General features: G+C 44.4%; 1 protein-coding gene across 1 annotated transcript; it reads left to right on the top strand.

Annotated features, from left to right (window-relative positions):
* Positions 1 to 1079: 1079 nt before the first annotated feature.
* Positions 1080 to 18520, top strand: ndufs2 (NADH:ubiquinone oxidoreductase core subunit S2). Its single transcript, XM_056300331.1, has 14 exons — positions 1080 to 1224; positions 1914 to 2017; positions 2823 to 3013; positions 4483 to 4603; positions 4950 to 5062; positions 6013 to 6087; positions 6430 to 6507; positions 10194 to 10279; positions 10575 to 10694; positions 10923 to 11052; positions 11999 to 12094; positions 12410 to 12493; positions 18005 to 18062; positions 18301 to 18520. Exons 1-14 carry the CDS (start codon positions 1118 to 1120, stop codon positions 18336 to 18338), a joined length of 1401 nt encoding a protein of 466 aa, XP_056156306.1. The 5' UTR covers positions 1080 to 1117; the 3' UTR covers positions 18339 to 18520.
* Positions 18521 to 18551: the final 31 nt, after the last annotated feature.

The following is an 18551-nucleotide window of genomic DNA, read 5'->3' as shown; positions in this document are numbered from 1 at the left end:
CACATCATCATTCTGCCAAATGGCCAGAAGAGAATGTGTATGGAGAGGTTCAATGAAGGTTTGTCTACAATATTGACATATAGTGCGGTGTGGCTGCGTGTGTGGGGCGTATGAGTGTGAGAGAGACCACGAGGGAGTGTGTGTACTTTAGCGTGCACATCGATTTGTACAGCGTGTTTGTATAAATGTGTGTATGAGAGAGTGTGTGTATGTGAAGCATATACATACAGTGTCCTATTTGCGTGTGCGCGCAACTATTGTATGCATGTCTGTGTGTATACAGTATGTGTGTGTGCATGTCTGTATGTGTATATGTGTGCGAATGGAAGTTTTCAGTATATGTCCATATCATTTCTCTCACAATCCTGTTACAATACTTTTATACCTCTGGTAGGACTGTATCCTGTATTATTGTGTCTTTGAATTTAGGAAAAAATCCAATGTTTATCTTATTGTACTGTTCTTCGTAGCAGAGAAAACTGTTCAAAAGATGTACAACAAACGTTATCAAGCTCTCATTTTTTATTTCATTATCTTCAATATTTTTTAAAAATGGTATGTAATTATTTTTCCACAGTATTACATAAATAAAAGCACTGTTTTTTATAAAAGAAGAACGTTGTGTTCCTTTGGGGGGGGGGGTTGGGCTTCAGCAGTATATAATTTTGCAAGCAAACTTTTTCACACAGTTAGATGATACAGGGTAGATACAGCCCCCATGAAAGCCTGTTTTTGAGTATATGCTTCATGTTGCTCATCCACCTCTTCTTAACGAACAACAATTGCACAGTAAATCTATAAACTGGATAAATGATGTGCTTTCATTGTACATTACCCTTCCTTTATAATTTATACCCTATACTTTTTTATTTTAGTTAAGAGAGTTTGATAATGTAAGTATATTAGAATCATTTGCAAGTGTAGTAATACATTTCTTTTCACAATATTATTTGTATAGTTATGTTGTTTAAAGTATTGTCTCGTTTCTTGCAAAATACGTTATTCTGTTCCGCCACACCGACATGTGGCGTAGCTGCGCTGCCACGTACCGCTTCTCCATAACCACCGAAGAAGAAACTCTGCTACGTCATTGGTCATCGGCTTTCGTACAGCCAAGATGGCGGCCACTATGTTAAGGTCGCTTACAAAATTGGGACGTCCTTCAACAAAATTGATATTAAACAGTAGTCCGGCGAGCCCCAGTTGCACTGTCCTGCAAAACAGGTAAGTCTAGAAAACGGGGACATGACTTCCCTGGAAATTATTGTGTGTTTAGTTTTGTCATTTTAACTAGCCACGGAAACGCTCGCTAGGTACTGGCCAATGAACCGACATTTCCAGGCTTTGTGTCAATTATCTGTGGCAGTTTGTCTTTTCTCTTATATTTGGAATGTGCACTAAATATTTTTGTTGCTGTACATTTAAAAATCTCGATTGGCCTATTCAGTTAGTTGCCCGATTCTGCTATGATTCCTATATCTGAGGTAGGACGTTGATTGTGTCGTCCTGTTGTTACCCAACGTGTGACTGTTTACCATCTTACCCTACAGTCTGCGGCGCTTTCAGCTTAGCACGACTACGAAGGGGCATCCAAACTGAATAGCTGTCACACAGTAAACTTATTCGGCGTAATAGAGGGTATTCATAGTCAAGATCCTTGATCAACATCACTAATCAAACAACGAAGGGTTAAATCTCTCCCCGTATGACTGAGGTTCAGTGTGATGATCAATAGTAGATTGGCTTGCGCTGAGTAGCCGGCCCAGGACAGATTTTAGCCCGACCTAAATGCCAGTCATGGCTCAATGAGATTAAAGTCTCTGGATCATAAGTATTAAACTGTGGCAACAGCAGGTGTGCACAACTTGAGTCATTAGGTAAGCCTTAAATACCTTCTTGTGTTGGCTATAAAGGCAGAAGCAATGGCAGCCAGATGTGGAGTGGACGGAGCAGTTTGCTGGGGCAGTGATGTACCCTACTGCCCTCAACGAAAAATGGGTCCCACCACCATGGAATGGTATCGTTCACACACATATAGACACAGATTTAAAATGCTCTTTGTAAATGAATTCTGTATTCGCTGCAGTCTTGATTGGTTTGTGTCATGGCATAGTATACAAATACCCTCTCCTTGGCCTCATGCATCTATGATGGATGTCAAAAGAAAGTGTGGAAACCCCTTAAAAACATTAGAAATATGTAAGGCTAGCGTGTGCATGCTTCTTCACGTGAACATATTGACTGTACCTTTACAGCTCAAAGTCTGTCATACACAGACTCTGGTATTGAGGTGTGCATGAGTAGCAATAAGGCAAAAATAACATCGGCACCATTGAGAATGCCATGTTGGTTAACAATGGCATGTTGTAATTGAGGAAGACAAGATGCCATTGGAAACCTACCACTTAAAGGTCCCATAAAATGCCATTTAAGAGTACTGCAAACTCCTGTGATTTCTTGTATAACTGAATAAAATGGGGAAGGAATTCAATTTGACAGCCAATAATGGCCTGGCATTTTTTAGAAAAATGCGGACATTGATATGCTATTGGCCAGTCTCAATTTGCGGGTAGAAGATCACTCATCTTCTCTTGCTCCAGCAAGTGCAGGATGACAAAATCAAACTATTATTGTATTTTTCAGGAAGATAAAAACATTCTTACAAAGACAAAGCAATCTTCTTTGTGATTTATACAACATAAAGTTAAATAGATCAAGTGCAGATAGGTAACAGAAATGAAAATACTTTTTTCATTTCATGGGATCTTTTACACTGTTAATATTCCCTGATCTTTTCCTATATTATTTCTTTTTCCCTGCAGACATAGATCCTCCTATGGAGAAGCCTGTGTCCAACTTGACCATTAACTTTGGTCCCCAGCACCCTGCAGCCCATGGTGTATTGCGTCTGGTGTTGGAGCTAAGTGGGGAATCGGTCAAGAAATGTGATCCCCATGTCGGTCTGCTTCACCGTGGCACAGAGAAGCTCATTGAATACAAGACTTACTTGCAGGTAGTAAACCATTTACACATAACCGGTTTAAATGAACTCCTTCAATGAGAGGCAGGTGCAGTGCTCTACAGTTGAGCCCCATAGGTACCAAAAGATGGATTGGTAAACCAGCTCAATCTCGCAAGTTGATAAATCAATCTTTCTCTGGGGATAGGGTCTCTACTTTCTCTCATTGGTATCAATTCCAGGCTGTGATAGCAATGGAGAAACCTATACATGGTTGTGTGAAGGAAGACATTATAGAGCAGTAATGTACGATCTACAAGGGTGTCAGCTTTTGTGATGGAAATTGCTCTACACTGTAAGATTCAAGAGTAAGTAAACACTTGTTTTTAGCCTGTCTCCGCTACTTGCAGTAGGAAAAAAAGAAAAGGAAAAAAAAGCGGGTATAGATGTAGGGGGCAGTGATGGTGGTCTCCATGTATAAAGGATATAACGAGGTGTAGATGTAGAGGACAGTGATGGTGATGTGGTTTAGACTGAAGGTGGCAGTGTTGTAGTAAAGACACCTCACCCCAGCTTCTCATGAGTCTACCTGGAGAGTTTAGTTGGCCATCGCTGGCGTCTCACCTTTCTACTCACCTCATGTTTTAACGCAAAATAGAGAGTCAGTGTTAATTTTGACAGGCAATTTTAAATTAAGTGTTAGTGTCAATCTTTTGAGTAAATCTCATTTTAGTCATTTTAATATTTTGCATCTTAAATCTGTTTTTAGTAAATGGAAACTAAAGCAGTTTTGGTTAACAAATAGTTTTAGTCTAATTCTAATTAGTAAGACTAAAAATGCAGGGAAATAATCATTGCCTGGGCAGCATGGTGGCGCAGTGGTTAGTGCGGTCACCTCACAGCAAGAGGGTCCTGGGTTCGAGCCCCAGGGTAGTCCAAGGTTGGACTACCCTGGGGCTTGCGTACAATTTGTCCATTTATAATTTCTCTTCTGAAATCAGGCTGTGGTGGCAGTGACATTAAATGCTAACTCTTAACTTTTTACGGCTTTATAGTTGGACTTTCTTGTTGTTCCTGGTTAGAACATAATTTAGTCATGTTTGTGCACCCACCTTGCAGATTGTACCATTGCATGAATGCCAGTTAATGATCGGATCCCCTGTAAATCGCCTTACCGGCCCTCACATTTTGCAAAGTAATTGCACAAGGTCATTCAATAAAAAATTCACATCACTCAGTTGTCCAATTGTTTATCTCTGACATTTTTGTCTCACATTTATTTGATGACAGTAGTGTCTTGACGTTTCATCTTAGTCTTTTCAACAAACGGGAATTTTTATTTGGTAATTCTCTCATTTTCATTATAGAATTCTTTTTAATCATAATTTGGCATTGATGTCTTTTCCCCTATATGACAAGTTTTTTTTTAACCGATAAAAGCCAAGATAATAAAGCAATGTCTTTGAATTCAAGTATACCTCACCTGAGCACACCGTCTAATTTAGTTGTGTTTTTTGTCTCAGGCTCTTCCCTACTTCGACCGCCTAGATTATGTGTCCATGATGTGCAATGAGCAGGCCTACTCCCTGGCTGTGGAGAGACTGCTCAACATCCAGGCCCCACTCCGTGCACAGTGGATCCGAGGTAAAGGACACCAGATGACTGTGTCTAAGATGGACATGTAGTCTGTTATTTGGATTAGAAGATGTGTGCATGTGCTTGCTGAAAGAGTTGTTATTAATGTGTGGAACAGGATTGAAGGAATTTTGTCACATTATACACATGAAAGTGCATGTATGCAATGCAAGAACACTTAACATTCAGTTTGCCAATAGTTGAAAGCCCCATCACACTGACATGGACAGTTTGTGTACCACTGTGAATTCTTGGGCAGCAGTTGGCCACATTATTTTAGAACTACTAATGGAGTTAAACAATTCAGTAGGTTGCTTTGAGCATAGTAAATGGAAGTGTTCTATGCTGTGTGCAGTTTTATTTGGAGAGCTGACACGCATCCTGAACCACATCATGGCTGTCACAACGCACGCCCTTGACATCGGTGCCATGACCCCCTTCTTCTGGATGTTCGAGGAGAGAGAGAAGGTCAGAATTGCTGAAGCTCAAGCATAATATTTTGCTTCTCTTACGGCTTTAAAGAGCAAACAAACTCCACGTCTGTGTGATAACTGACATCAAAAGGTACTGACCTGACCATCTGCTATTGGCTGGTTGTTGGTACTAGGTGTTGTCACTTTGTATAGAATACAGTAGATGGTGACATCACCTGGCACCAGCAACCAGCCAAGAGCAGATGGCCAGGTCAGTACCATCCTTTTCACTATTTGATGTTTGGTGTCACTCATATTTGGGGTTGGGTTTGGTTAGCCTTAAAAGGTTAAATTTAAGCTTTAATCCTTCCGCCCTTTTTTTCCTTTCATTTAGGTTAACATCTCGGCCCCCCTCCCTTTTAATTAAACCTTGATTTAAGAAATTTAGAACTTGATGAGTACGCATCTTTTCAGACTGACCTTACTTATACTTGTCAACATGACCAGATTTTCTCAAGCCAGTCTGCAGATTAGCACTGAGCTTCTTCTGATTACAAGCCAACAAGCCATTGCCACATCTAAAGTTGCCCACTTACTGTGGTGTACATTTACTAGTTCAAAAGATTTGATGTACCTAGTCTATCTCTTATAGCAAATTAATTTTAGTGCCAATCCTGAAAGACTATGTTGAAATTCTCATTTTGAAGACTTTATGGGAGATCACAAACACAATCATTATTCTTGTAGTGCCATGTCAGGCCAAACCAGGCTTTAATAAATATTTACCTTTTGAATGACATCCTCTAACCTCAAACGTTGCCTAAAGTTGATATGCTGCCTATCTCAGACAAAAGGCATTTAAGCTGGTACTTCAATGCCATATGGCAGGCGCAATCTTCCTAACCATTACATTCCCATTTTTTGAGAAAAGCTTTGTAATTTTCCCTCTGACAGCCCTTTACTCTGCTTATCCCTCTAAATGTTTTACTGTCCTCCTTTAAACAGATGTTTGAGTTCTATGAACGCGTGTCTGGAGCCAGGATGCATGCTGCCTACGTTAGACCCGGTGGTGTGCACCAGGTAGGAATATGCTTTGAAAGATGCCATTCTCTAAGCTATGCTCTAGATTTGCTGCTTATTTATATATTTGAAAGTTAAAGTGACTGCATTTGTGTGCAGAGCTAATGATGCAACCAGATATCCTGTGGGTAGACATTCTATGAACTACTCTTCCATCATTCTATGACTGATATTTCGTTGAAAATGAGCACATGTTTTGTTAGACGTAGGTTGTAAGTTATTCATAGCTACAAAGTGAGGTTCTTGTTTTTTTACAGTCTGTGCATGTCAAGTTATTATGTATGTGGCTTGTGGAAAAGATGCTAACAATCGGAATGCTTATGTGTCCTAACTTTGTTGCAGGACTTGCCACTTGGTCTGATGGACGACATCTATGAGTGGAGCAAGAACTTCTCCATCAGGATCGATGAAGTGGAAGAGGTAGGCAATAGGCTTGGGTGAATTGGACGAATATATCGGCAATAGGTTGTTTGCATATGACGTCACGAACTACAGATGGAGGGCAGGAAGTGATTTTCTACATAGGAAGCACTATCACAAACTTTCAAAATGCCTCTGTTTGGCGTCATTAACTGAGAAACCACAAGGAGTTTTTATTGAGTACCAAAAGTTGTTCGGGGCGGGGGGTGTGTGCAAGAAATTGACCGAAAACGGCGGAAAAAATGGCTTGCGAACCGTCATCTGCGGTCGGGAGGAGCGGAGTTGGATAACGCGTGTGTGTACAGTAACCACTTCGTCAAAAAAGTCACTCTTCATAAGGATCATGTCCAATATATCTTACTTTCTCTTTATACCGTTCTCTCATAATATCATCTAAACTAGCACAGTTTGGGCTAAACTAGCTCCATCTCGTCCATTCTGCTTTTCTTCCTGCCCTCCATCTGAAACTCATGTGTCATCAGAATCACGTAACTGCAAACAAGCTATTGGTGATTGGCTGAGTCCAATCAACAGTTGTTTTTTTTTGCGAGATTGTTTTCCTTTTATTTTGTTAATTTAATGGTCTGCCTCCTCAAGAATTCAACTTGGTTAATAATTAACCTGTAAAGTGCAATTCAAAGCGTGCACAAATAGGAACTGGCAGATGGAGTTGGACCATATGCATATTCTTATTGCACTGATTTCACAAAACAGGGCAGTGACTAAATGACAGTTAAGCCGTCTTAAGTGGTTGCTGTCCGATCAATTGGTGCTGACAAGCAATGTCAATTCATAAATCATATTTGAGAACTACACCAAAAACTGTATGTGCAGTTGCGCACACCCTGATCATTGAATAGCATAGTTATGTTATCCCCACCTGTTTGTTCATTTGGAGGATGCAAGCAGAGGCGTCCTTCATCTGACGCCATCGGACTCTTTCAAATTGTGTCAGACAGCTGTTCAGCCCGTCTTTACAGCTTATTGCTTAGCAAAAGTGATTTATTTTGTTTAACTGAAGAAGAGCAGCCTATAGGCTGTAACAGAAGTTTCTGTAAAATTAGATTTTCACATTGAAGATTGCGGATGTCAGCAGATAAGGAAGCTCAATCTGGACAAGACAGAGCTGACGTTCCTCCCAGAGAAAGGTTGCCCGCACTGAGACCTGGCCATCACCATTGACAACACCGTGGTGACGCCAACTCAGACTGTGAGGAATTTGGGTGTGATCCTGGGCGACCAACTGTCATTTGCTGCAAACGTTGCATCGGTTGCTCGCTCCTGCAGATTTCTCCTCTATAACATCAGGAGGATTTGCCCATTCCTCACTGATGAGATGGCACAGGTGCTCATCCAGGCTCTGGTCATCTCCCGGCTGGACTACGGCAACTCCCTCCTTGCTGGCGCCCCGGCGTCGGCCATCAGACCTCTGGAGCTTGTTCAGAAAGCTGCAGCTCGTCTGGTGTTCAACCGCCCTAAGTTCTCCCACACAACTCCCCTTCTCATGTCCCTACACTGGCTCCCAGTAGCTGCTCGCATCCGGTTTAAGACTCTGGTGCTAGCCTGCAGGGCAGTGAAAGGAACAGCTCCTTCCTATCTCCAGGCCATGGTCAACCCCTACACCCCCGCCCGACCACTTTGATCTGCTGCCTCGGGACACCTGGTTGCCCCGTTGCTCAGAGGCCCCTGCTGCCGATCGGCCCGGTCACGGCTCTTTTCTGTCCTGGCCCTACAGTGGTGGAATGAACTCCCCACTGATGTCAGGACAGCGGAGTCGCTGCCCATCTTTCGGTGCAGGTTGAAAACTCACCTCTTCAAGAACTACTACCCTGTTACTTGTTCTTAGCACTTATTGTATTCACTCATTTAAAAAAAAAAATCTTTCTTGCACTTTTACTTCAGCGCTGGTTTTGCTCTTAGATGCTTGTTTAGATGCACTTATGACCTCTGATGACTAGTAGTTCTCCTGATTTCCTACGTTAAATGATGCACTTATTGTAAGTCGCTTTGGATAAAAGCGTCGGCTAAATGACTGTAATGTAACGTAATGTAATAAGGTGAAGACAATTTCATTCAAACAGAATAAATATTTGGTCCACACAAATCAGATAACATTCGCACAAAATAATAATAATATAGGCTACAGCCTATCGTAACATAGGCTATTGCTTAAATATAGAACTATGAACAGAGGACAAATAAAATGCAAAATAATAATAATGCCGGCGTCCGGGTAGCGTAGCAGTCTATTCCGTTGCCTACCAACATGGGGAAGGCAGTTCAAATCCCCGTGTTACCTCCGGCTTGGTCCGGCGTCCCTACAGACACAATTGACTGGGTCTGCGGGCAGGAAGCTGGACGTGGGTGTGTGTCCTGGTCGCTGCACTAGCGCCTCCTCTGGTCGGTCAGAGCGCCTGTTCGGGGGGGAGGGGGAAATAGCGTGATCCTCCCACGTGCTACTTCCCCTGGTGAAACTCCTCACTGTCAGGTGAAAAGAAGCGGCTGGTGACTCCATATGTATCGGAGGAGGGATGTGGTAGTCTGCAGCCCTCCCTGGATCGGCAGAGGGGGTGGAGCAGTGACTGGGACGGCTCGGAAGAGTGGGGTAATGGCCAAGTACAACTGGGGAGAAAAAGAGGACAAATAAAATAATAATAATGCCCTTTCAGTTGTGGCTAAAAACGCCATCAAGCTGTTCTAAAATCACACAGTGTAGCCTCTTGTATTGCTTAAATAAATTTGAACAATGGAAAAACAAAGTTCATTCATTCATCACCAGCCGCTTCTCCGGGGTCGGGTCGCGGTGGCAGCAAGCTAAGTAGGGCACTCCAGACGTCCCTCTCCCCAGCAACACCCTCCAGCTCCTCCTGGGGGATCCCAAGGCGTTCCCAGGCCAGATTGGACATGGAGTTCCTCCACCGAGTTCTGGGTCTACCCCGGGGTCTCCTCCCAGTTGGTCATGTCCAGTAAACCTCCAACGGAAGGCGCCCGGGAGGCATCCTAATCAGATGCCCGAACCACCGCAACTGGCTCCTTTCGACACGAAGGAGCAGCGGCTCTACGCCGAGTTCCCTCCGAAAACAAAAACACAAAAACTGGAAAAACAAAGCGCAAAATAATAATAATGCCGCTTTGCACCGTGGCTAAAAACACCCTTTAGCTTATTACTTAACGAACAGTGAATTAGGAAAAATGTAAAAATAAGGTGCAAATAAAAATAAATCTAAAGAAATTGTAGGCTATCCCTGTGCAAAAAAAACCTAACAAAAAAAAATTGTGTTACCGAAAAGTTTACAGATTCTTCAAAAGGAAAACAAGCATCCTTACCTGATCTGGTGTAAGCAAAGTGTGCAGGTGGGTGATGATATTTCCAGCCATGCTTAACACCCTGTCTGACAGCGTGCTCATGGCTGGTGTGCACAGATATTTCCTTGCCTTGTTCGACATTCAAGGACAGCACTTTTTGTGCGCTTTCCACCAAGTCAGTGGATCTTCCTCATATCACGAATACATCGGCAATTGCCGGTTGTTGGGCTGATGGTGGCCGGTAGGAAAATTTTGACCAACCGTAATAAGCAGCATTTTTATGTCAACCTGGCCTCTTGAAAAGATAAAGGGCTGGCGTGATGGTTTAGGCAGAGACGGGACTGGTAGATTTTCTAACGTTTTCTTTTTCCTGTGGGTAGATGTTGACCAACAACCGTATTTGGAAGAACCGCACTGTGGACATCGGGGTGGTGTCTGCTGAGGATGCCCTTAACTGTGGCTTCAGGTAATGGCTGACAAAGACTTGGTGACACTCCCCTGCTTTGCTGTTCATACTGCCATTTTCTGGCGCTTGCTTGTCCTTGTGTAGCACTCCTTTAGGAGTTTGACACTGGCAAAAATTGTGGAAGTCAGCCAAAAAGTTTTAGAGATGTTCTGAAAATATTTTATAAGTTGATCTCGAGTCCTTTGGAAAGTATAATGACCCAAATGAAAAAACAAAACCAAAATGCCGCTCGTAAGTAGCTTCCCAAGCTGTACAAGAGTGACGTTTGACACTCATCCTTTCTCTCCTCTGTCAGTGGCGTGATGCTAAGAGGGTCGGGTATCAAATGGGACCTGAGGAAGTCTCAACCCTATGACAAGTATGACGAGGTGGAATTTGACGTTCCCATTGGGAGCAAAGGAGACTGCTACGACAGGTAAGCACTTCAAATGAATTGCTGTCAGTTATTTCCCCGGCTTTTGCTGTTCCATTAGAAACCTTTTAGCCATGATGTCAAGCCACAATTTATTCAAACACACTGCACGTCTGACTGCACTCACAAACACAAAAACTTTATTTGGGATGCAAAGTTTTTACAGATTGTGCAGTTGTAGCACAGCCTCCATCCAACCTGTCCTTCCTTTTCCTCTTGTGTGTGGTGAAGGTACCTTTGCAGAGTGGAGGAGATGAGGCAGTCTTTGAGGATCGTGCTTCAGGCGCTAAACAAGATGCCAGAGGGGGAGATAAAGGTGGATGATGCCAAAGTTGCTCCACCCAAGAGGTCTGAGATGAAGGTGAGGCTAGCAGGGAGAGTTTTTTTCCCCCATACTTGCACTCGGCTCACAACATTTACTTTTTTTTTTTTTTCCTTTAAAGAGGTTGAATCATGTCTTTATAAGCCCCCCTTTTTTACCTTCCCAAATTTAAATTCTTTTCTCTTCTGCCATGTTTACTGTCGGGCTTCATCCTCTGTGTTTTAGATGTACTGATGAGTAGAACTAACTTTTATCTTGCTAGTTTTTCTTTACATGATCATCTTTGAAGACTTCAGACAGTCCTCCAAAATTACTGTGTGGCTGATTAAACTCAAAACTTATCATTCGAGGATGTCCAGGTAGCGTAGCGGTCTATTCCGTTGCCTACCAACACAGGGATCGCCGGTTCGAATCCCCGTGTTACCTCCGGCTTGGTCGCGCGTCCCCACAGACACAATTGGCCGTGTCTGCAGGTGGGAAGCTGGGTGTGGGTATGTGTCCTGGTCGCCGCACTAGCACCTCCTCTGGTTGGTCGGGGCATCTGTTTGGGGGGGGGTGGACTGGGGGGAATAGCGTGATCCTCCCACGCGCTGCGTCCCCCTGGCGAAACTCCTCAGTGTCAGGTGAAAAGCGGCTGGTGACTCCACGTGTATCAGAGGAGGCATGTGGTAGTCTGCAGCCCTCCTCAGATCGGCAGAGGGGGTGGAGCAGCAACCGGGATGGCTCGGAAGAGTGGGGTAATTGATAAGAGTGGGAAAATCGGACCCCCCCCCCCCCAAAAAAAAACAACCTTATAGTTCGTCTTTGCTTCAGGCATGAGTTCACCACGAATACCTCTTAAAGATGGCGGTTGTTCTTTGTGTGTTGTTGTAAAAGTATTTGTGACCTTGTAATGAAACATTATTAAAGCAACGTGGCATGGATGTATTACACACCACTGGTATGCTGTTGAGTTGTAATGTGTCTTTTTGTGATCCCACGGTAGATGTCCATGGAGTCTCTGATCCACCACTTCAAGCTGTACACAGAGGGTTACCAGGTGCCCCCTGGGGCCACATACACAGCCGTGGAGGCTCCTAAGGTGAGGCCTGCGTCGCAGTGACCTGGATAATGGATTGCCCTAAAAGTGTGTGTTTATGATTTGTTGTGCGTGTAATTTTTAGAATTGCTGTGTAGAAATCGTATTGATATGAAGGCTCTATGATTTCATCTGGTCAAGTGCAGCATTTAAAACCAGCAGAACAGACCCCCCCCCGCCAAAGTGTTATCATGTTGAGATCCGTTCATCTTCAGTATGTAGATGTGTGTCACGTCTCTGAAATGAATTCTTTTTTATAAGGATGAGAGCCATGTTGTTGGGGTTATGTAACAAGCTTGTGTGTGTGTCCCTTTCCAGGGAGAGTTTGGTGTTTATCTGGTCTCGGACGGTTCCAGCAGACCCTACCGCTGCAAGATCAAAGCTCCCGGATTCGCTCACTTGGTGCGTGCTTCAACTTCTCTAGACGCCGTGAATTATTGAACACACCAGCCATCAATTATTTAGCATATTTAACGACTCCTCCTCAAGGCTGCTTATAGTTCATTAAGTGCATTTTATGAAGTGTTATGGAACCATTTTTTAAAATCCTCGGCCTGCGGGAACACGAGTTGGAGCTCAACTTCACCGTGTTGGCTGACTATGTTTAAGGTTGGGCATTTTGATAGTTTATGAAAGCAAACCGTTAGAAGAGGTTGCAGTATGAACTTTCGGCTATAGCTTCTTAAATTAGGAAGAAGAACTTACACTGCTTGTTGAAATTTGGTAACATCTAAAGTAGTGCTGCACGATTTGGTGAAAAAGTCATATTGCGATTATTGTGGACAATAATGCAATTTGTGATGCGATATAATAAACAAATGTATACATATATAAATAATACAATTCTGTCGTGTTGCGGCGACATGTAGCGACTTTCATTTTGCATGTTTTACACAGCACCTCTTTCTGCTCGATGTCGCTGAGCTTGAATCCAAAATATTGCCATGTAACAGGGGTTGCGGTTTTGTTTTTTGTTTTTTGCCACCAGTTCATCAGCGTTATCCTGCTCGTTGTCATCTGCATCCATTTTTTCCTTCTTTGTGGTCTGCACACAGCACGCCGGGTAGTCATGTGACCGTAGACTGCACACGCTTCACTGCCTAAACAGAGACCGATTGGTCATCTCTTCATTATGGGCGTAGATATGCAGACTGCACGCTAACAAACGTTCACACACGCGCATTTAATTATTTAATTAAGTCGCCGCCTGTTGCGGTTATGTAATTGCACAGGCTGACGTCGCGATTGTGATTAGGTTTATCGTGAAGCACTAAGCTAAACTACGTTTGGGCAGTCGTTTCTATTTTCAATCGTGGCTACTCGAGAATTGCCGAGCCCCACCCACCCAGGAAGACAGTAGCCAATAGCTTTGAATTCTTAAAACCACGCCTATTTTTGGTTGTGATTCAAACTCCCACTGTTAAAAAATGTGTTCAGAAAGGGCATGTCAGTCTCTCTTTAATTTGGATAAGAGATTTTGAATAATCATCTTGAGCGTGGCTCATCTTCTGACAGAGCTTTGAAATAATTGAACCTTCAAGGTTTCTGCAAGCAGTACAGTTTAAAGTTTGGTGAATAAACGTTTATAAAAGAGTGTGTACTGCGGAGCGGTCTATTCCATTGCCTACCAACACAGGGATCGCCGGTTCAAATCCCCGTGTTACCTCCAGTTTGGTCGGGTGTCCCTACAGACACTATTGGCTGTGTCTGCAGGTGGGAAGCCAGATGTGGATTTGTGTCCTGGTCGCTGCACTAGCGCCTCCTCTGGTCGGTCAGGGGGAGGGGGAACTGGCGGGAATAGCGTGATCCTCCCACACACTACAGCCCCCTGGTGAAACTCCTCACTGTCAGGTGAAAAGGAGCAACTGGCGACTCCACATGTATCGGAGGAGGAATGTGGTAGTCTGCAGCCCTCCCCCGGATCGGCAGAGGGGGTGGAGCAGAGACCGGGACGGCTCGGAAGAGTGGGGTAGTTGGCCAAGTACAACTGGGGAGAAAAATGTTAAAATTCAAAAAAAAAAAAAAGTGTGAACATGTTTTGTTTTGGGTTTTTTTTCTCCCCCTTTTACTCCCCAATTGTTTCCAGCCAATTACCCAACTCTTCTGAGCCGTCCTGGTCTCTGCTCCACCCCCTCTGCCGATCCGGGGAGGGCTGCAGACTACCACATTCCTCCTCCCATACATGTGGAGTCACCAGTTGCTCCTTTTCACCTGACAGTGAGGAGTTTCACCAGGGGGACGTAGCACATGGGAGGATCATTCTATTCCCCCCCGTTCCCCCTGCCCCCGAACAGGTGCCCCAACTGACCAGAGGAGGCGCTAGTGCAGCGACCAGGACACACACCCACATCTGCCTTGCCACCCGCAGACAAGGTCAGTTGTGTTTGTAGGGACTCCCGACCACGCTGGAGGTAACACGGGGATTCGAACCGGCGACCCCTGCGTTGGTAGACAATGGAATAGACCGCTATGCTACCAGGACGCCCCCAAAAATTGTGAACATCTTATTTAATATATTTAAATGTTAAAAAAATCTATTTAATAGCAATGTCTCCTCTGTTCAAACAACGGCTCCCTTCTAAACATCCGTGCTTAAGGCAGCGTTTCTCAGTGTGTGGTGCACCCCCCCCCAGGGGGGGGGGGCACAGAGGCATTCTGGGGGGGGGGGGTAGTGCGGAGCTACAACTACGGAATCTGTTTCACGGCGAAAATATCAACAAAACGTGCTTTTGTGAGACAGAGAGTCTGTAGGTTCACAGAATGGAGAGATGTTTGACAGGGCCGAAAAGAAAGACGGGTGATCCTCCCGAGACAAAGGAGACAAAGAGCTTAGCTGGCGGTAATCAACCAAAAACCAAGTTAAGAAAATATGACGAAGCCTATCTTGCTGTTGGGTTCACAGTGAATGTGGTGGGAGATGAGGAGAGACCAGTGTGTATTTTATGTCTGAAAGCTCTGGCAGCTGGTAGAACGAGACCAAAACACATTAAGAAGGCACTTAGAGACATTACACCTCAGTCATGTCAATAAACCGCTCGAGTTCTTTCAGAGACAGTGTGGTGCATACCGTCAGCAGGAGCACTGCTTTGTAAAAGCTGCATCAGTGAACAACAAAGCACTCATGGTCTCATACAAAGTCACATACACAATTGCAAGAAACCACACACAATAGCAGAGGAGCTCCTACTTCCTGCGGCTTTAGACACGGTGTCAACTGTTTGATGAGACAAGCGCCGCAAAATTGAAGGCTGTCCGTCTGTCCAATGATACAGCTGGCAGAACATGGGCTGAAATGGGAGAACTGGGCGAGAACTGGGCGAGCGTTTGCACGGATGGTGCACAGACCGTGGCAGGGAAAACGAAGGGATTGCAGGCACTAATCGAGAGGGTCTCCCCAAATGTGCAATGGACGCACTGTCATACACAGAGCAGCGCTAGCATCAAGACGGGTTAGCCCTGATCTAAACCAGGTTTTGACTGATGTTGTTAGCATGGTCAATTTCATCAAAACAAGACTGCTGAGAGTGCGGTTGTTCTCTGCATTTGGTGAGGAAATGAGAGCTAAACATTCAGCTGTGTTGTTTCACAGCGAGGCGAGGTGGCTGTCGTGTGGTAAAGTGTTGTCACGAGTCTGAGCTCAGAGAGGAAATTCGGGTGTTGCTGGAGGAGCATATGCATGAAGCTGGCCTCTGAATCTGGCCTACCTCAGTGATATATCTGGAAAGCTGAATGAATTGAATCTTCAACTTCAAGGCGGAGATAAGCACCTTCCTCACCTGGCAGACAAGATCAGTGCATTCACTTAAAAGCTTGAGATGTGGTGCAGGTGGCTTGATCGAGGAAATACCGATTTCTTTGAGAATCCGAGTTCTTGAAACCAGTGATTCTGGAGCCACCACAGTGATTTCATGTCTTAAGGAGCACATCTCTTCCCTGAGAGGATTTTTTTTTCCAAAAATACTTCCCAGACAACAGTGCTCCGTATGACTGTGTGACAGATCCATTCAGTGCAGCAGCACCTGCTGATTTCAGCTCCGCAGAAGAGGACCAGCTCATGGAGATGACATCTGCCTCCTCCCTGAGGCCCGAGCTTTACAGCCCAGACACCGAGTGAGCTCTGGCTTGGTGTGGAAAGGGAGTGTCCACTCATGGGACAGAGGGCTGTGGGCATTCTGCCTCCCTTCGCCGCATCCTGTCTCTGTGAGATGGGCTTTTCTGCCGTTGCCTCACTTAAAACCAAGTACAGATCTAAGCTCGACATTGAGCACGACTTGAGAGTGGCGGTATCAAGCCTGCAACCCCGTTTCCAGAAGACATGCAGTGCAAAACAGGCTCATCGCAGCCACTAATGCAGTGATAAGACCTGAGCTCGCACAAACTGACTTGCTCATCGTTTTTCCTAAATATCTGCATTTCTTCTTTTGCACGCACTGATGGTGCAATCTAGTGACAAATGTCACAAAAATAGGTTTGATAAAGTTGAAGTGGAACTTGGGTTTGCTGCTCGCACAACAGAAATTGCCGAAAGAAAAGTGAAAGGAGTGTTCATGATCTTGATGTTATTTAAAGAAAGTTAAACTTGGCTCATTTTTGTCACCATTTTGTTGAGGCGGGGGGCATGACAGAAAAGTTTGAGAACCACTGGCTTAGTGTGACAACATCACAGCATCATGTTCTGTTTAACGTTATTATCTTTAATATCCAGCCATCCATTATCCAGGCCGCTTATCCCAATTGGAGTCTTAACTTTAATATCACAATCCAGATCCTATCCGTAACATTAACTACTCTTATGGAGCGCAGAGCGAAGTCTGGGTGAGCAGCCACATGGAGAACGGAGTTGTGGTGTGTCAGAGCCATTGAAAAGAGACGGCAGACTGGTTTGTAGTGAAGGATTTAAAATTAACTGGTGCTGATTAACGAGGCTCAGCGGGCAGACATGCTGCTCCACCAGAAACACCCCCCCCCCACCTCTTTTTCTCCCCAATTGTATCCGGCCAATTATCCCACTCTTCTGAGCCGTCCCGGTCGCTGCTCCACCCCCTCTGCTGATCCGGGGAGGGTTGCAGACTACCACATGCCTCCTCCGATACATGTGGAGTCGCCAGTCGCTCCTTTTCACCTGACAGTGAGGAGTTTCACCAGGGGGACGTAGCACGTGGGAGGATCACGCTATTCCCCCCAGTTCCCCTTCCCCCCTGAACAGGTGCCCCGACCAACCAGCGGAGGCGCTAGTGCAGCAATCATACCCACATCCTTGTTTTACCCTGTCGGGTGTTTGTTTCGTGCTGCGGTAGTGCAGTATAGATAGGATAAACATATGTGCATGCTGCACATATGTTTATATATTCTGTTCTTAATTCTATTTCTTATTTCATCTTTTATTTCTATTTGTTTCTGTTTTTCTCTTTTCTCGTTATCTCATATCTTGTCAGGTTTTAGTTTTTATTTACCAGCGCGTGAGTGTCTGTAATAGGACCCAGTTTCACCTTGGGGATGAATAAAGTATTCTGGTTCTGATTTTGATCCGGCTTCCCACCTGCAGACCCGTCCAATATTGTCTGTAGGGACGCCCAACCAAGCCGAACGCAACACGGGGATTCGAACCGGGATCCCCGTGTTGGTAGGTAACGGAATAGACCGCCAAGCTACCCGGACGCCCTCCAGAAACATCTCTAAATGCACATTCGGGTGTAGATTCTAGAGGTTATTTTAATCACATCTAAGATCTGATAGTAACTCAATTAAAATCACCTTAATATCAGCGAGGAAACACCAGTCGTTGACCATCAGTCGTCCGTATGATCTGATCGCCAGTCAGCACAGGCCTAATCTACACTTTCTTTCCTCATGTGCAGTGTGGGTTTTCAGGTTGTTTCAATATTAATGAGTTTACTGCTTTCCTCCTTCTAGGCCAGTCTGGATAAAATGGCCAAGGGGCACATGTTAGCCGATGTGGTGGCCATTATCGGTAAGATAATGTTGAACTTGACTGAAAACATTCATACTCCTCTTTTTTTGTCATTCCAAAGCAGCAGAAACCAGCTTCAGAGGATCCATATATATATATAAGAGTGAATCAGACCATCAAGCTGGCAGAAACATAATCTGATTTGTTCTGTAAATGTTGTGGTAATGTGTGTTGGTCAGTACTGAACTGCATGAATTGAAGTTGAATGAAGCTCTTTTTCTTTTCTTTCTTGTGGCAGGCACACAGGACATAGTGTTTGGAGAAGTCGACCGTTAAAATGAAGCCACCACCACTCTGGCGAGGAGAACCCATCCTCTTCTCGTTTCTCTGTATCTGTTCGTCCGGTTCTCTTCCTATTCATGATTTCACCGTAGTGAGACTTAAGACAGTCGACTCCATTTACAAGCTTCCATGTGTACTGTAAACACAGTTAATAAATATTTTATGACCGAACTGCATCTAGGTATGTTTTTTTGTTTTTCTGCCCAT

Source organism: Lampris incognitus, chromosome 20 (genome assembly GCF_029633865.1).
Source record: "Lampris incognitus isolate fLamInc1 chromosome 20, fLamInc1.hap2, whole genome shotgun sequence".
Lineage (NCBI taxonomy): Eukaryota > Metazoa > Chordata > Actinopteri > Lampriformes > Lampridae > Lampris > Lampris incognitus.
This window is presented reverse-complemented; position numbering and strand designations above follow the sequence as displayed.

What these genes read in the sequence shown, in the direction of transcription:
- ndufs2 (XM_056300331.1), top strand. Translation starts at nt 1,118, where the DNA reads ATGGCGGCCACTATGTTAAGGTCGCTTACAAAATTGGGACGTCCTTCA. An exon ending in TGCACTGTCCTGCAAAACAG is followed by an intron (nt 1,225 to 1,913) that starts GTAAGTCTAGAA and finishes TTGGCTATAAAG; the next exon opens with GCAGAAGCAATGGCAGCCAG. An exon ending in CTCCCGGATTCGCTCACTTG is followed by an intron (nt 12,494 to 18,004) that starts GTGCGTGCTTCA and finishes TCCTCCTTCTAG; the next exon opens with GCCAGTCTGGATAAAATGGC.